Here is a 19,176-nt window from a genome sequence, read left to right on the forward strand (position 1 = left end):
TAACAATTGGCTTCTCATCAGAAACAATGGAGGCCAAAGCACATATTCAATGTGCTCAACGAAAAAAAAAAGCCTGTCAGCCAAGAATTCTATACCCAGCAAAGCTATCTTTTAAAAATGAAAGTGGGCTAAAGACATTCCCAGATAAACAAAAATAAAGAATTCATTGCTAGCACACCAACCTTTCAAAAATACTAAAGGAAGTTCCCCAGGCTGAAAGCAAGTAACCACAAAAAGTAATGCAAATACACACAAAAAAAACAATGGGCACTGATAAGGTGATTATGTTATTGTAAAGGCAGTATAAATGAATATTTATTTTCCTTTCATCTCTTAGCTTATCTAAAAAGCAACTGCATAAAACAGTATGCATATAATTATACTGTTTGTCTTATAACATATAGAAACATAATATGCTTTTGCCAATAACAGCACAAAGGAGGCAGGTAGGAGCAAATCTGTCTTGGGCTAAGGAAATGATTCCAGGTGGTAACTTGAATCCACAGCAACAAATGAAGAGAACAATAAATGGGAATTAAGGCTAATCTGACGAAAGCTATAGACATATAATTGCTTTCCTTTCTTCTTTCACCTACTTTAAAACACATACAATTATATAAAGTAATAGCTGTAACAAGTATTGCTGACTTTATAACATATATAGATGTACTATGTATACTAGTAATGCTATAAAAACAGGAAAAGAGAATAAAGCTATATAGGAGTAATATTCCTATATCTCACTGGAGTTCAGTTAGTATAAATCTGAAGCAGATTCTGCTAAGATTTTATCAAATAAGCCCCAGAGCAACCATTAAGGACATAGCTTTAAAAAATAGTGAAAAAATCATTAAAGAGATTAAAACGTTACATTAAAAATTATCATTTATGCAAAAGGAAACAGTAAAGGAGGAATAGAAGAACAGAAAAAAACATGAGTAATTTAGAAAACAAAAAATAAAGTGACAGACCTAAATCCAACTATATCAATAATAGCATGTATCAATATAGAATTAACAATAGCATTATCAATAATGTGAATGGATTAAACAATCCAAACAAAAGGCAAGGATTGTCAGAATGGATAAAAAGTAAACCAAGATCCACGTGTATACTATCTCCAAGAGACAGATTCAAAGAGTTGAATAGATTGAAAATAAAAGGATGGAAAAGATCTGTCATGTAAATAGCAACCATAAAAAAGCTGGCTACACTAATATCAGACAAAATAGACTGTAAAACAAAAAACAAAAATGTTACTAGAGACAAAGAGGGACATTTTATAATGATAAAAGGATCAATCAGGGAAATATAAACATAGATGTAGCTAATAACAGAGCACCAAAATACATGCAGCAAAAACTGACAGAATTGAAGAAAAAGAAGTCAAGTAAACAATAATAGAGATTTCACTACCTCTACTTACAGTAATGGATAGAAGAACTAGGCAGAACATCAACAAGGAGACAGAAGACATGAACAACATTATAGACCTAACAGACATCTATAGAACATTCTATCCAACAACAGCAGATTACATTCTTCAGTATATGAACCATTCTCCAGTATAGCTCAAATGCTAGGCTATAAAGCAAACTACAACAAAGTTAGAAGCATTGAAATAATACAAAGCATGTTCTGTGACCAAAACAAAATAAAATTAGAAACAATTACAAAAAGATATGTGAGAAACTCACAAATATGTGGATATTAAACAGCACACTCTTAAATAACCAGTGGGTCAAGGAAAAAAAATCATAAGGGAAATCAGAAAATACCCTATGATAAGTGAAAATGAAGATACAACATACATACCAAAACTTGTGGGATGCAGCTCAGAGGAAAATGTATAGTTGTAAACATCTGCAATAAGTCCTCACTTAACGTCATTGATAGGTTCTACAATTTTAAGTGAAACAACATATAATGAAACCAATTTTACCATAGGCAAATTGATATAAACAGGAATTAAGTTCCAATGGCATCTCATCAATGTTATAATGAGCAATGTGGATGAAATGATGTTATTTAAGGATGTGCTGTACATTTAAAAAGGAAGATGTAAAACCAGTAGTCTAACCTTCCACCTCAAGAAACTAGAAAAAGAAGAGAAACCTAAACTCAAAGCAAGCTGAAGGAAGGAAATAATAAAGATTAGAGTGAAAAGACTTGAAAGCGAGGACTCAAAGAAATATTTGTACACCCATGTTCATTGCAGCATTATTCACAATAGCTAAAGGTGGAAGCAATCCCTTTGTCCATTGATGGATAAATGGGTAAACAAAATGTGGACACACACACACGCACACACACAGGAATAGTATTCACTCTTTTTTAAAAAAGGAAGGAAATCTTGTCACGTGCTACAACATGAATGAACCTTGGGGACATTATGCTAAGTGAAATAAGGCAGTTACAAAACGACAAATACTGTATGATTCCACTTATTTGAGGTTGCTAGAGTAGTGAAATTCATAGAGACAGAAAGTAGAATGGCGGTTGCCAGGGGCTGAGGGAGGGAAAGAAAGGGAGTTATTGTTTAATGGGTACAGAGTTGCAGTTTTGCGAGACAAAAAAAAGTTCTACAGATGGATGGTGGTGATGGTGGTACAATGTGAATGTGCTTAACGCCACTGAACTGCACACTTAAAAAGAGTTAGGATGGTAAATTTTATGTTGTATACCTACACTTTGCCACAATTTTTAAAAAGACTAGAGTGGAAAGTAATGAAATAGAAGAAATTAACTAAAACAAAAGTTGGCTCTTCTGAAAAGTTCAGCAAAATTGACAAAACTTTAGCTAGACTGACCAGGGAAAAAAAGAGAGAAGACTCAAATTACAAGAATCAGAAATGAAAGGGGGGAAATTATACCAACCTTACAGTGATTAAAAGGATTATAATAGAATATTATAAACAACTGTATACCAATAAATTAGACAACATAGATGAAATGGACAAATTCCTAGAAAGACACAAACTACAGAAACTGACTCAAGAAGAAACAGAAAATCTAAAAAGACCTATAATAAGAGTTTCAATTAGTAATAACAATAAAAAATCTACCCACAAAAGAAAGCCCAAGCTCAGATGGCTTCACAGATGATCTACCAAACATCTAAAGAAGAATTAATATTAATTCTGCCCAAACTCTTCCAGAAAATAGAACAGGATGGAACACTTCCTAAATCATGGAACTGGTAACTGCTACTACATGGATGAACCTTGAAAACAATATGCTAAGCAAAAGAATCTAGTAACAAAAGACCACATATTATATAATTCTATGTATATGAAGTATCCAGAATAGGCAAATCTATAGAGACAGAAAGTAGATTCACGGTTGGTAGCGACTGGGGGATCAGGTGGTGACAGCTAATGGGTATAAGGTTTCTTTTTGAGGTGACAAAAATGTTCCATAACTAGTTGTGGTGGTAGTTACCAAAATATCTAGTACCTTGCTCTGTGAATATACTAAAAATCATTAAATTGTACACTTTAAATGGATAAATTATATGGTATGTGAATTGTAGCTCATTAAAGCTGTTACCAAAACAAGCTTTAAATATATCTGCTGAGCTCTTTATAATATTTCATTTGAAACAAAGGATTCCATGGCTTATAAAAGCCTTGTTCACCTGTTCTTTCATTCAGGAGACTTGCACTGAGCACCTGCTATGTGTGGTCTCTTGGCATGGGGGTCAGACAGTGAGGGGTATAGAGATGAATCCAGCCCAGCACGGCCCCTGAGCTTATGGTCAGGTGAGGGGTGGGGAGCACCCAAGTAAATGCCAGCCTGCCAAAATGTCTAGTACCTTGCTGGCTGGGTGTACTCCCCATTGTGACCCAAGGGAGAAAAAAATAATGCTAGCCAACACTTATTGAGCACCCACTGTGTACCAGGTACTGTGTGCTAAGTACTTTCCATGCATTTCATAGAACCCCCACAACAATCCCATGAGTTAGTGGCCTCATTAGCTTCATTTTACAGATGACGAAACTGATGGGGCCAGCCTCTGCCCTCCCACCTTCTGTTCTGTGAAGAAGAGCCTTGGAACCCCAGATAGAGTCAGGCTTGAGATGGGGCCAGAAGAGGGCCTCTACCAGTTCAAAGGGGAAACTGAGGTGCCACACGCCATGGAGGTCTCACGTGGAGTGGCATGGATGCTCAGGGAAACGAAGAGCACTGACGTCCAAGACCTCGCAGACTTTCTTCTTCTGTAAAATCGGGCTATTACTCCCATTTTTGTCAGAGAGTTAAGAGCCCTGCAAACAATAGGTGAGCACACTGCTGACTTCAAGGAAGAACGAGGGTCAGCCCCAAGCTGGAGAGCAAGAGGCGCTGAGGTCAGGGACCCTCGCTCCCACATTAGAAAAGCTCTGGCCTTGTCTGGAGAGAGGGCAGTGAGTGCTCACACACTTACAAACACACACTCACACACCCCTTCGCATCCCTCTGCCTCTGGCTCACCAGCGATTGCCTTTGGCTACCAGTCATGCCAAGCAAGGGAAGCACTGCAACCCTTCTCCCATCAACCTGCCAGCCCCACTCAAGCCCCCCTCCTACAAGCTTTCCCAGGCTGCCAGCCCACCATGATGAACAGACCTCCTCACCTCCTTGGAGCCCTGACAGCCCCTGTTGGTGTCTGAGTGTCACCTGCCTGCAGGGGTTAAAATCCCACCTCCTCCACTGACCAGTTCAATGATCTTGTGTGAGTTTTTGACTCACACAAAGCATCACATAACATGAGGCTAAGGAGAACACTTCACACATTGGGTAGTTGTGAGCACTGAATGAAATAATGCTTGGAGAGCACTTACACCGTGTAGCTCCTCCTTCACTGGGGCTAAGCCCTGCTGTGCCCACTTCACAGGCTGCAGGCAGGAGAAGAAGGGGGTGAGTTTTTGAGGTGCTGCTATGAATGACCGAGAGCAGAGAGCCCCTGTGCTGGACACACAGCCGGGGAGGGCACAAGGGGCTGCTGACTTGGTGGGCCATGGACACGTCCCTGAGGACCAACCAGATCCTTAGCTGCCTGTTTGCCCCTCATCCTATCCAGAGCCCCTGGGTGTAGGGCCTCACCTTCTGCTGGGATTCCCCCCATGCCAAGGGCCGCTGCTTACTGCATATTGAGGGGTAGACAGGGCCACTGGAGAATAGCCAGCAGTCGGTCAGCTCCCACTAGCCAGGGTCCAGGGTGGGCCTCGCTTGTCCAGAGGTTGTGGGTGGCCAAGATCACTGGTGTATATGAATCATGGGGCAGGGGTGGGGGTGTCATACTAAAATGCGGTGCTGGGGAAGACCTGAGATTCTATATTTCTGACAAGCTCCCAGGAATGCTGATGTGGCTGTGCCTGGCTGTACTTTAAGTGACAAGGATAAAGCATGGCATGGCCATTTGTGAGGGGAGTGGTGAGCAAGAAGCACATCTCGGCTGGTCCTGGAGGGACCCAGCCCCACCCAGCCATGCCCTCAGCTTCCAACATCTGGAGGGTGAGACTACATGGATTTTCTGAGTTTCCAGGATTCCATTTCCATTACATATATAAAATAAAAGTAGTACCACATCATAAAAACATTGGAAAATATGAAAACATAATAGGGAAAAAAATCACTGATAATTTCATACCATACTTAAAACAACTGTTAAGCTCTCTCCCCAGGATTCCAAAGCCATGCCTGTCACAGAGCCAGGGGTGATCTTGTGAGTGGGGTCTGCCCCAGTAACCCTGCCCTGTCACGGCAAAGTGTTGGGTGAGAGCTGGGGACTACACCCCACACCTTAGATCTCCTGGTCCCCTTCCCACCCCAACCCCACAGCACCTTTACCCAGACTCAGCATGGGGCACAAAGTCAGGGCAAGCCCCCCTCCTCCCTCATAGGCAGCAGGCTGAGGAGGAAGCCTGCTGCAGAGGAGGCAGAGGTAGGGTCTGGAGGAGGGGGCGCACATCTGGATTCCTGGCGCAGAGCCTGCATTCCTTCCCTGTGAGTGTGAGGAGACAGGGTCTCAGGAGAGCTGTGAGGAGGCTGCTGGCTCCCATCCCGCTCCACCATAACAGGACCCACCCTGTCCACAAGACTGGTGGGGACTTGGAATCCCAGAACCTCATTTTGGGGTCCCCCACCCAGATTGCTGCCTACCTAGTGCAGGCCCAAGCTGGGCCTCTGTCCCATCCACATCAGCCAGCCTTGCCTCGGAAATAACAGAGGGGACAAAACAGTGGAGACCAGAGGGCCACGGGGCCAGTGGCTCATGGAAGGGGCCTTGGGGAGGCTGCTTCTACCCACAGAAGCCGGTTCCCAGGTCAGTAGAGACCCTGCAAGCCCCGCCTGGGCCAGGCTGCCTTACCTGGGGGCAGTCCTTGATGTAGTGTCCCTTGTTGAAGCACAGGTGGCACAGGTAGTTGGGTGGGGGCCTCTTGCTGGGCTTCCGGGTCTCAGAGGTGAGGGTCAGGTCAGAGAAGTGCTCGGTGAGGGAGCTGAGGCCATCAGCAATGTTGTTGAGGGAGCCGTACGGCGAGGCACTCTTGTACACGCTGCTGCTCAGCGCCTGTGGGGGACAGAGTCTGTGAAGGCTCGAGAAGCCCTGGACACACTCATTTGCAGCCATGACCTCAGGGAAATTTCCATGGGTGCACGGACACACACACACACACACACACACACACACACACACACATACACACAGTGAATTCATAATGACCCTTCAGTTGCCCATGGGCTCTGCCTCCAAGAGCTTGAGTTAAACTTCTAACTCTACTTGTGTGTTCATGGGCAAGTCAGTTAACCACTCTGGGCCTCAGTGGTCCCATCTGGAAAGCAGAAATAACTGCCTCCTAGGGTTTCTCTAAGACTAACATGAGGTCACAAATGTATAGCACTTATCACCTGCTTGGCACTTAAGAACTACTCAGTAAATGGTGACAGTGATGATGATAATGACAATTATTATCATTGGTTCTTCTTTACATCCTCCAGGAGGTAAGAAGGTACAGTAGAAAGCAACCTGCTGCGTGTAGGGCTCTGCCGCTTACTGGTGGAGTGACCTTAGACAAGTCACTTCTCTCTGAGCTGACTCAGTTTCCCCAACTTGTAAGGAAGAGGAACATCAGATTCCAGCATTGCTTCCATTGTACAGAAGAGCAGACTGAAATTCAGCTCTTTGCCTGGTCTCCTGAGGTATGAGGCCTGTGCCGACTGTGCCCAGAGAGCCCTCAGCCCAGCCCAGCCAGCTCTCCGGGAGCTCAGGGAGGAAGTGGCCCACCTCTCCCACCTCTCTCACCTCTCCCACCTTCAGTTGACAGGAACCAGATGTCTGCCTAGCTTCAAAGCAGACGCGGCCCAGGCCCCCTCCTGGTGTATACAGCCTCTATTTATAGGAGTCACGGGCTCCAGGCGGCCAGGCACACTGGAATTTAGTGAAGGTGGGGCCTGCGGTGAGGCCATGGGCCCCCTTTCCTGGGGCAAGGCCAAGGCTGGAAAGAGGCAGCTTCCTCAGGAGGGTCAATGACAAACCTGGGCATAGGGCTTGGGAAGCCCCTGGCCCCAGCTCAGGTGCCCAAGAACTCTAGGACTGAACTACAGGACCTCGGGGAGCCGGGAGCCATGTGTCTCATGGAGAGACATGGCCTTGCTCTTGGGAGTCCCCAGGCTGATGGGGGAGGAGAGCCCCTGAGAGGAAGTTGCCTCAGGCTCCCTTACAAAGATGGGGCAGGCAGGGGTCAAAGGTGACAGTCCTTTTTGCATCCCCTCAGTGTGAGAAGGGAATGGAGGTGAGCTAAGAGCTGGCCCCAGGGGATCAGGCAGCACCCCCCTCCCTCACCCTGGGCAACCAGGACAGATTCCCACCCCTCATACATGTGTACCTCAGCCTCCCTCCTTGTTCCATCTCTGGGGGTCTGGAACTCCCCTTCTAGAGGATACAGCCCTCACCATCTGGGTGCCCCCACTCTTCCTGGCTCCCTGGACACCCTACGATGTGACTCTGGGCCAGCCCTTTCCCACTCTGGACCCCTGTTCCCTGTCATGTAGGTTTGGATGGAGCCTGGGATCTGACAGAAAGACACAGACAGCATGTCCAAGGCAGCCCAGGTCCAACACACAGTCAGCCTCCAGCAACTGGGCAAGGCACTCAAAGGTTCATAATGGCCATCTCTGCCCACTGCTACTGTGAAATCTAGGACCAGTGGAAGACACTGCACAAACCCACACTCACTGAGACTCTCTAGCCCTCAGTTGGCCCAAGATAGGGTTGTCCATCCTGAGAGGCAGAGGGTCCCCCATCCCTGGAGGTGTGTGAACCAATACTAGACAACCTTAAGGGGTATGGGAAGGTTCCAATGGAAATGGGTTTAGATGATGATAACTGAGCATTTACCACATCCCAGGCCCTGGAAACTTTGTACGTATTCAGATAGCTGATGCTCACAACCCTGAGTCACTGTCCCCATTGTACAGATTGGACAAGTATGTTCCAACTTGTGTTGAGTGACCTGGGAATCTTTTGAACAAACACAGTTTCCTAGGCCCCACCTCAGACCTACCAAAGCAGCCACCTGGCACTGAGGACCTGGAATCTGCCCTTTTTATTATGGTAAAATATACACCATAGAAAATCTACCATTTTAACGATTTTTAAGTATACAGTTCAATAGTGTTGAATACATTCACATTGCTATGCAACCATCACCGCCACCTATCTCCAGAACTTTTTGTCATCCCAAGCTGAAGTTCTGTCCCCATTAAACACTAACTCCCCCTCCCCCAGCCAGAATCTGCATTTTTAAAGCTCCCCTAGGCAGTTCAGATACAACCAGCCCAGCACCAGGCCTTGGGAGCCCCTGGACTTTCCAGCAGTCAGGGTCTCTCCTTAGCTGGACTCTAGGCCCCTCCCCACCCCAACTGGCCTGAGGGAGGACAGCATGGCCCTAGTCTCCTAGAGAAAAGTTCATCCAAACACGAAACTTGAAGCTCCAAATGTGTGACTCACCCTCATGGCTGGGAAATGCAATTTCACAAATAACAACCCTCTTTTTCCCCCCTTTTCTTTCCTTTTTCTTTTCTGGATAAGATTTAAGCAAGTCCACAGGAATCAGGACTGTTTTGGCAGCAAATTGTCAAGAGGAAGGGGAAGTTTGGTGGGTGCCAGAAAGTGCACTAATTATACCCTGAAAAACCTCTCCCCCGGTCTTGCGGCCACTCTCCCCTGCCCACGGGCAGCCCAGCAGGTATCCCTGGGTAGCCAGAGGCCTCCGACAACCAAAGCTCGACACCTCACGAGGGTCACAGCTTTGCCTCTGTCACTCAGGCAGCTCCCAGTCAGAGAGGTATGGCCAGAGCTCCCCTCCTCACTGCCTCTCCCACCTCCAGGGCCCTCAGACCTGTCCCTCATGGCTGCTCCAGGCCCAATTCAAGATGACACTACCTTAGAGCTGAAAAAACAGAGAGTAGTCAGCTGATATAACCTCACTCTCACAGATAGAGAAACTGAGACCCAGAGAGGCCCAGGGGCACAGACCAGGGCACACAGCCAGGCCTAAGGGCCAGGAGTCCTGCTTGCCGGGAGTGCATAGGGTGGGTGGGGCAGCAAGCTGTTTCCTCTCCAAAGAAGTCCGAGGAGCTCAGGCCATGGAGGTGAAAGGTGAGTCGGCCTCTCAGCTATTTCCACAGCCTGTGGGGACTGCACAGAGCCGAGGCCAGGACACACCGAGCTTCCTCCCCTCTGGCTACTGAGCTGGGGCCTCATCTCTTGGGTTTAGCACATGTAAAATATAAAATGGAGCAAGGAGAAAGGGCAAGCTTGATGATCTCTGCGGTCCTACTTTCTTAAGGTCCAGCACCCAGGCATTGAACGACACGCCCAGAGCCCAGCATGCAGAAGGTACCATCTGTTCCAGGTCCTGCCATCTGCAGCTGGAGGGCAAGGCCAGGCAGGAGCTCCCTTCATCAGCCAGCCCCTAACTCTGCACCGCCGAGCTGCTCCTCTCGGCGTCCCACAGAACAACTGCTCTTCTCCCACCAGTTCTGCACTTGCTGTCCACCCCGGGAGGCCCTGTCTGTGTCTATCCAAACCTCCAAGACCTGGCTCCTGATCTAGTTCTAACACTAGTGCTGGAGGCTTGAACCCATCCCTTCCTCTTACTCAGGCCTCAGGCTCCACAGGAAAGTGTGAAAAGTACAGATTCAGGTGCTCCTGAGGCCCCACTGGCCAGAGCCCCAGCCTCCGCCAGGGGCCTCCTGGACCTTCCTGCCATAGCCCTGTCCCTCAGTGCTTTAGGTGGGGGTGGGGGTCATCCTGTGACTCCCCTGCCCTTGCCTGAAGGAGCTCTGAAGCCTCTCTCTAATGTTTTTCATGTCTCCACAAGACTGGATATCCCCAAAGGCAAAGGTTCTGCAGCCCTTGTCACCCCGCAGCCCAGACTGTTCTGCAGCTCCTTAGACCTGCGACTGTCCTGAGCGCAGGTAATCACAGGTGGGGGGGCCTGGGAGCCCCACTTGACAGAAACGGGAACGGATGCCCTAACACTTTGAAGGATTTAGGTTGTGGTCTCCAAGGTCCTGTGGACTAAGTCGGAGGGTGCTCTCACCCCAGATTAAGCTGCTCTGGACACTGGTTGAGGGCAGCCCACTTACATGGTGGGTCAAAGGCTCAACTCACTAGCCTGGGGGAAGAGACCACCTTTCCTTCCTCCTTGGGTCTGTGACCCAAACAGCTAGCAGGAAGTATGGGATCCTCAAGCCACATCTGGGGGACAGAGTGTCAGATTTCTATCCATTGCTGGAACTTCTCCAAGATTCTGGCTTCGCAGTTAGGGAAAAGTTAGATGGGAAGACACTAATGTTTATTATGATCCTACTGTGCCATATACTTGAAGGGATCCTTTCTCCTTCTTAGTCCTCTTATACCTGGCAAGAACACTATTTGGATTGGCATTATTGACCCTATTTCATAGAACTGGAAACTGAGGCTCAGAGAGGCTGAGTAACTTGCTCAAGGTCACACAGCCAGCATGTGGCTGAGAGGAGATTCATACTCACCTACATCTATTGGCCTGTTATATTTCAGCCACCACATTGCCTCCAAGGCTTGGCTTCCCCACTAGGAAGGGGAGCTAGAGGAAAACACCAGGTGTGAACCACTCTTTTTGGCACAGAGGCCTTGTGACATAATATTGCCAAGCCCCTCAGTGTGGGCAAGATGAGGCACCAGCTTCTCTGGGCTACATGAGGGGTTCAGGCCCTGGGGTTGATCATTCTGCTAAGGGATTTGAGGTACAGAGGCAGAGATTTCCAAGGCTGACTGAACCTGCCAAGCTGTGCTCCTCTTCTTTCCCACCAGGACAATAAGAGGACACAACGGGAGGGAGGCGGGCCAGAATTAGGGCAGGCGGGCAGAAGCTTCTGAGAAGCCTAGAGGGAGAGGAGACCAGGGCAGAGCAGAGAGGCAGGGACGCAGGCAGACACGCGAGCAGCACCGCAGGGAAGGACATGGGAGTGGGTGAGGCGATGAGGAGGACACCTTCCGAGCAGACCTGGTAGAAGCAAATGCTGAGTCCTGCCCCGCAGGCTGAGATGGGCCTGGAGGGAGAACTCTCTGGTCCTAGTCCCCAGCTCTGTGGGGGTTCCTTCATTAGCTGGAAAGCTGCTTTCTTATCCACAAAAGCCACGCTTGTACCCCTCTACGCACAGACACATGCATACACACACACCCACGCTCCTCTCTTTGGGACAAGAAACCTTCATCTCACAAATGACTTCCCCCTTTCTTCGAGAGGATCTGTACTTCTCCTGCTAGGGTCTACTGGGGCTCCAGCCTCAGAGTCAAACATACACAAGCACCCTATATACACAAGCAGAGGTGGATGTGGGCTGGGCTTGGGAGAGGAGGCTGTCAAGGAAAGGAGATGGCCAATGGGAAGATGAAGCCACTGGGAGAAGGGTTTCCCTCGCCACAGTCAGACCCCAGCCGTGCTCCTGTTTCCATGATCCAAAGCTGATCCGTCAGGAAGGGGGCAGGGCTGGCACCTTGACCCAGGACCCTCAAGGGCACCATTGCCCCCTGGAGGCCCATGCAGCCAGGATGTGCAAAACACAATTCCCCAAACACAGGGAGGGCTCAGTAAGAGATTCCAATTTACACAAGCAGTCCACATTCTTTTTGGTGGGGGGAACAGGGAGAGAGGAACAGGGAAAGGACCAGGAGGTAGAGGAGTAGTGACAGCAGGACAAGGCAGAGAAGACACAGGGGAGACCCTCCGCACTTAGCTCCTCCTGCTCCTGCCCAGGTCACCACTTACCTCATGTTTCACAGCCACATATGCCCTCTGCCCAGCTACAGCATAAGCACTGAGGACCAGGCTGCCTCTCACTTCTAGAATGTGTTCATTGAATTAAAGCAGAAAGCATGAATCAGAATCTGAGGACTACAAGGGACCTGAGTATTTACTTAGTCTGGGGTACCACTGAGGTTTGCAGCCTCTATACCAGCGGGCCTTGGTATGGGATCCATTGTTGACACGAGGGCGCCATGATCCCCTTAAAATCATATGTAAATATGTGTCTGCATATGCACGTATGTTGTGCTCTGCGCATTGCAGTGAGGTGAGGAACTCTAGCTATCTTCAGATTCTCAAAGAGGTCCATAACCAAAGAAGGTCAAGAACCAGTAGCACACCTAAGATTCTATTGGGACACCACGAGGGACAAGGTCTCACTATCTCCCAAGTCACCTGTTTCCAAGTAATCAAGCAATCCGTAAACATTCTTTCTGAGATAAAACAAGAGGCTCAGAGACTGAGGAGAACATTCACGTAGTCATATGTCTAGAGGAGGAAGAGAGGAGGGTGTTCAATTCTAGTCCACCTTCTACCCACCTAGTAAATGTTAACTGAGCACCTAGTATGTCCCTGCACTGACTAAGCATTGGATGCCAAGACTGTAAAGTGGGAAACGACAAAATTCCTACTCTCAGAGTGCTGACAACAGTGCTATGAAGACAGACACATATAGTGCATAGTTCATGGCAAGACCAATTGTGAAGACATGCTTGACCAGGGGCATGTGCAACTCTTCCGTCATGTACAGAAGCTGGAGAGACAAAGTAGCTGGAGGGAGGTATGCTCCCCATAGCAGCCATGTAAAGTCTCTCAGAGAAGGGGCATCCACCTGTGCCATAAAGAAGAAATCTGGAGTCTGTCAGTTGTACAAGGGCAGGGAAGAACATTTTAGGTAGAAGCAATAGCAAGTGCAAAAGCTTTGCGGATTAGAACCACCTAGTGTTTTCAGAAACCTCAAATAAACCAGTACGGCCAGAGCACAGAAAATTATACACCACCACCAAACACACATGCGCGCGCGCACACACACGCACAACAGATGAAGCATCCTGAGACCTAGGCGGGAGCCCTGGTTCTGCCACTGATTCCCTATTTCATCCTCCTCTTGAAGAGCCTGAGTTTCCCCACGCAGACAGTGGGGATGCTGCACACAGGCTATGAGACGGAAGTACTAGGACGTGCTCAGCATCCATCTCCTCTGCCTCTCCCAAGCCAGGCCTTCCTTGGACTCACGTCCCATGGAGCCCCAAGCTGGGTTTCTGGGGAGTGGAGCAGGAGCATGACAGGAAACCCAACACTCATAAGCAACACTACCACTCCTCAAAAGGCTGGGATCAGGGACAAAACCTCAGGGGCACTGAGGCGTGACAGAATGCCCCTGGTTTCGGCCAGCATGACCCAGGTGAGAGCCAAGCTGGAGACCAGCAGGACGAACCACAGAGACAACTGCAGTTGGAATACAGAAGAGTACTAGATCTAGCTGTGCCACTGGATCTCTGGGTGACTTGTCGGGCCTCTGTTTTCTCCTCTGTAAAATGGAAGCTATGAAGAAAGAGATGCCAAGATTAAAGCACCACTAAGAGTAAAGGATCTTCTCCGCAGGGCCCTCCTCTGGGTGCTGACGACACCTGGCCCTCTGCTGCAGCTAATTAGCAATTATTAATGCTGCTGCTTTCCTCCCTCCCACTTGACTCAGAAAGTCCCTGAGGTGTTGTCTCCCCTCTGAGGCTGGGCCTACTCAGTTAACTGAAGATGATGGAGGGAGGGTCAGGCCCTCGAATGATGGTCCTCTTTGCGTGAGTCACAGCTCAGCTTCCCAGGGGTGGCGAAATGGATTTGAGCATCCTCCCAAGTTCCTGGCTAGGCTGGAACAGCCATTCCTCCCAGGACCTGGGGCTGCCATCCACCACCCCACACAAACCACAAAGGCTGATGGGAACAACCTTCGGCTCCTGAAGCCCCCTCTTCGCTCCAGTGAGGCAAACTCCCATCTTCACATAGGTAAGAGGCTTTATTCTACACATCCACACTGCTCAGGTGGACCCTTGGCTCACCTATATCTGTGGAGGGCACAGGTGACACATCAAAACCTTCAGAAGATGGTCAAGACTTGGGGCCCTTTTAAAGTAGGACACCATAGTCATTCCTCTAAGAGCCCCGTCTGTACAGAATTGTGAAGCCTCTCTATTAAGCTTGTGACACCTTTGTTGCAGTTCTCAAATCTCCCAAGGTAGTAAAGGCCAGAGCAGTAAAGAGGAAGGGATCTTCAGTGCTGCAGCAGACAGTGCCGGGACCTGGGGAGGGTACCTGGCTTCACAGATCCAGGAAGAGCCTCCTAAGGATTGGAACTACCCAACAAGAGAGAGGTCTGCCTCAATGGAGTGTTTTCTGGGCTTGGGGATGTTCAGAAGAACACTGGCAGGTGTTCTGTGCCAAAAATGTGCTCTGGTCAAATAGGTATGGAAAGTGTCGGGTTAAAGAACGGTTAACAGGTTTTGTTCCCAGAGCGTTTGCTGTGCTAGAACTCCTGTGTGTCTCCAAGGGAAGGACAGTAGTCTATGTTTTCCAAATGCACTTGACCCCAAAGCCCTTCCCCCAACCTCCATAAGGCATCATTTGACTGTAAGGCCACATCTTCCAGTCATATCGGTCCCTGGAGGAAGAGGGAAAGAAAATGGCTGCCCTAAGCATCTGACCTGAAGTGGGACAGCCATATCTCCCCTTGAGGGGGCACAGGGACTACTCCAGAGGGGCTCTGGGCAGCCCTCTGTGGGGCACAAGAGCTAATGCTCAACAAGGTGTTAACTACTTTTATGGAAGAGGAGTCCCATAGTACACATACTTCTGTGTATTTAAATTCTTGGCAGGGAAGACTCCATGCATCCCAGCCCCCACTCCCTCTAAGAGCGGCCTTCCTTAGGTACCTGGAGAGAGAGATGGTGCTCAGCCAAGGGCCTCAGGAATCTCTCTCCAAAGACATACAGTTGTTGCCACAGATCAGGGATTTAAACAGGGTTCACAGGGCCCGGTTTCTAGACCCAGAGGCCTTTACAAAAACTACACAAAATGTCTGTGCCACTTTGGCCTGGCACCCTTACCACAAGCTGAGAAGCCGAGGAGCCCCCACAAGCCCCCACAAGCATCCACGTCACCTCCTGCACTTGTACATGAACTCTGCCATCTCTCTCTCTGCTTCCAGGGCGTGTTCCACTCAGAACCCTTGGCTTATCTTCAGCATCCAGAGCTGAGGTTCCAGGGGCACAATGGGCTTCTATTACCCCCATGTCCTCAACAACCCCCGCCCCCCACCGCCCAAATCCCAGCTGCATTCATGGTGTTTTGCTATTGTGGTGGGAGCAGCCTGGGGGCGGTGCAGGAGGGGGTGGGCTCTTGGCACAGGGACTGGCGCAGACAGACCGTGGTCAGCGGTCAGCATGCAAATCACATCCGCAGGCAGTGCCACAGGGCCTGCCAGGCCTCACACAGAAGGGCGATGCTCCTGGGTCCCTGGGTCCCTTCGTAGAGTCCCCTCCGGCCCACACCAACTTGCTTCCTCTCCAACTAGCCCCTTGATGGCATTCAGGTAGGGGGCATTTTTTCTTGCCTTCTCAGCCAGTTGCTATTTTGGAGCCACATTAGGTCACTGGCTAAGTCCTAGATGCAGGAAAGGCCTGTCCCCAGGAGCACAGCTGAGGCTCTAAGAGGGCTTAGGAGGTGAAGCGGGTGGGGGGTGAGAGTGAGTGAGCCTGAAGCCAAAGAGAGCCTTCTGGAAGTCTGCAAGCACAGCCCTCCAACCCCTCCAAGGAAGCCACTGGCCTGTGAGCACAGAAGTCCCTGTTACCTCCACTACCCCAGGCTGTCTGTAGGCACATCCTCTCCTGTTTGTACAGCTCTCAAATCCCATACACACCACCTAGGGGGACAGCAGAGACTACATTTAACAGATGGGTAAACTGCGGCCCAGAGACAGGGGTGTTCCCCCTAAGTCAGGTCATGAGAGACTTTTTTTCCACCACTGCTGTAGAGAACCTTCACCAGCTCCTTCTACACTGGCCCCAGTGAAGGAATGTGACTCTTCATGGAGAAACTAAGGTAAGCAGCAGTGAAGTGACAGGAAGCAGGTCTCACTGAGATGCAGCTGAGATCCTGGATGCCAGAAATTTCCAAGAAGAGGCACAACATCCTCCTTCCACAGGGGACTCTTAATGGCCCAAAACTCCCAGGCCCTCTCAGCAGAGACCCACATGTGGGAAACAAGGCCACCACAGGGTGGGGGCCAAGGGAGGTGAGTAGGGGCTGATTAGGGACCCCCACTTGACCTGTGGGTCATGGTCACCCTCTTTACTTAGGGTTTCCGCAGGACCCCCAAGAAATCACCCACTGTATGGCCCTGTCGGTCTTCTAATGTGGGCCCCATGAGCCTGTGACTGAATCCCCAGGGGCCCATACAGAGCTCAACAAATGTAAGAGAACAAACAAATGAAAAGACCCATGCACTGAAGAAACACCCCACAAACTGTGCCCCAAAGTCACTGGTCCCCAAAGCCAGTTCCCTGAAGAGGCGGCAAAGTCTCTTACAAGAAAGATTCCCAGCCAAGAACAATTCCTCGTTTGGAGAGAGTGCTTTACAGTTTACAAAGAGCTCTGGCATACAAATTCTTTCACCTGGCACCAAAGGCTGCCTCCCCACACTCCTCTCCTTCCACTGTGCCCAACCAGCCCAACACAAGTCGGCCAGTCCTTCTCTCAGCTCGCCTGGTGTTCGCCCACCGCTGGCCCTGAGGCCAGCATCTCACACGTCCATATCCCTCCTCATCAGTAAAGGCAGAGTTGAACACATGATGGGGCCAGAAAGGGTGACCCTCTGTCTCCCGCTTCATCCCCAGCACACTGGTGCCTACACAGGCCTTCTCCCCCAAATCATTCAGGCCTCTAACTCGCCTAAAACTAACGGGTATGCCCAAGTCTGGCAGGAAAATGACCCTCATATGTGTCCTCTCCCCCACTCTTTCCCCCTGAACTTTTGCAGAGTACTGCCAAAAGGAAAGTGAGCGAAGGAAGGCCACAGAAGGCTGTCTGCAGTTCACAAACGAGGCAGGAGTAAGTGGGAGTGGGGGAGGAAGAGGAGTCCAGCTGAAGGGAGAGAGGAATGACATCCAGGAAGGCTCTGAAGACCCCTCAAAAGGGGCTGGTAGGTCCTGGCAATCTGTGTGTTTATCTAGCTGTAGAAGATGCACTGCCCCTTCGACTTTGTAACTGAATCCACCCAACAGTAGACTTTGCAAGAAGCCGGCGCAGGTTTCAGGAGAAGGCACTGGGCAGCTGGAACCTCTCCCCCGACTAGCCCCCCTCCCAAGAGCTCCAGAGGATTTCCCTTTCATTTCCTTCCAGGCTGGGAGGGCGGGGGACAGCGCAGTCTATGGGGTCAAGCCCTCAAAAACCACTTCCTATGTGGCTGGGGGAGGGAGAGCAGCTGGAGGATGTATCTGGGGGTCCCAGTGTGCGAACAGCAGAAAAACCCTCTGGGCGAGTCACTGCTCTCCAGGGTGCCCTTCGGGTCGGAAACCACCGAGGTCGGAGAAGAAAAGATTTTAGGCTCCTCCAGAGGAGCTCGGAGCAGAGTCTGCACTGTCCGTCCCAGCCAACGGGGTGCCAAGAGGGGGATGGGATTGGGCGTGGGAAGGACACTTGGAAGGGGCTCCCCGCCCTGGCCGCGCCCCCGCTGTCTAGAGAGAATCCGCAGCCCCCAGCCCAGCCGGGCCCCCCAGGCCCCTTCGAGCAGGGAGCCCGGGGCTGGGAGAGGGGGCAGGAGGGCCCCGCCCGCGCCTGAGCTGCTCCCGGCTGGAATCAGCCGGGAGGTGACGTGCTCCGGGCGCCCCGGGGACTTCGGGCGGCGAGTTTGGCAGAGTTGAGCCAAGCCAAGCCAAGCAGGGCCGGGTAATACCGAGCCGGGCCAGGCCAGGAAGAGCGGGGCAGATAGGAAAAGGCCCAGCGCGGTCGACGGAGGGCGGGGGCGCGTGGGGGCACCCACCTCTCCGCGCTGCAGCTGGAAGAAGCTGTTGAGATAGCTGGAGTGCAGGGGCGAGCCCAGCTGCTCCGGGCGGCCCTTGCCGAAGGCCAGCTCTGGAGGCGCGGCGCCGGCGGGCGGCTCTGGCCGGAAGGCATCGAAAGCGCTCGCCTGGTGCGTGTCCTGCAGCGACAGGTAGACCCAGTTGAGCAGCTGGGCTGGCTGGTACACCGAGGCGGCGCTCGTGTCGATGGCCGACAGCAGGCTCATTTTGCAGCGGCAGTGCCGGCCCCTCCCCGGCAGCCCGCTCGCACCCCCCCCTCCAGCGGAGGGGCGGGCACCGGGGAGCCTGCGCCCACTGCCTGCCGCCCGTGCCCGGACGGCAATCGCCCCGCGCCCTGCGCTCCGCGCACTGCCCGCAGCCGCCGCCGCCGCCGCCTCCCCCAGACTGCAGCCGCAGCGCGCGCGGGCGGAGGAACGAGGCAGCGAAAGTTGGGCAGGAAACTTTTGGGCCCGCCCTCTTCGCGCCGCCCGCCCCGCCCCGCGATCCGCTATCTGCCTCAGTGCTGACCCCTTCGGCGGCCGCTCCCGGGGTGGGGCCCACCGAGTCCGCGCCCCTTCTGGCACCCCCATCGCCCTCCATTGGCTGGTTTATTGAATATGAAGTAGCGGGAGCGGGGCGAGCGGGGAATGGGGCTCATCTACATATGTAGTTCTGAGCTGGCCCGCCCCTGGGCGGCCCCCCTCCAGACCCCACCCCGCCCCCCGCGCCGCCAGCCCTGCTTTGGGAGCCTGCGGAAGCTCAGTGCAGCCCCAGCCTGACCAGGCTCGTCT

The 19,176-nt window shown here is 50.9% G+C and overlaps 1 protein-coding gene across 3 annotated transcripts in view; it reads right to left on the bottom strand.

Moving 5' to 3' along the window:
* ZCCHC24 (zinc finger CCHC-type containing 24) overlaps nucleotides 1–18,833 on the bottom strand; it is a 61,805-nt gene extending 42,972 nt beyond the window's left edge. The window contains exons 1-3 of one of the 3 annotated variants that reach the window (XM_074339680.2): nucleotides 18,367–18,823; nucleotides 6,350–6,550; nucleotides 1,816–1,899 (exon numbers count right to left, since the gene is read on the bottom strand). In XM_074339680.2, the coding sequence (XP_074195781.1) occupies nucleotides 1,816–1,899; nucleotides 6,350–6,550; nucleotides 18,367–18,612 (531 nt within the window). In that variant the 5' untranslated portion in view covers nucleotides 18,613–18,823. Of the gene's footprint in view, nucleotides 1–1,815; nucleotides 1,900–5,767; nucleotides 5,984–6,349; nucleotides 6,551–18,366 lie in introns of those variants that run through there. The other 2 variants (XM_074339681.2, XM_019749495.3) reach the window with 2 other exon arrangements.
* Nucleotides 18,834–19,176: the final 343 nt, after the last annotated feature.

This window comes from Rhinolophus sinicus, chromosome 15 (genome assembly GCF_057876585.1).
Source record: "Rhinolophus sinicus isolate RSI-liver-muscle chromosome 15, RSI-T2T, whole genome shotgun sequence".
NCBI classification, from domain to species: domain Eukaryota; kingdom Metazoa; phylum Chordata; class Mammalia; order Chiroptera; family Rhinolophidae; genus Rhinolophus; species Rhinolophus sinicus.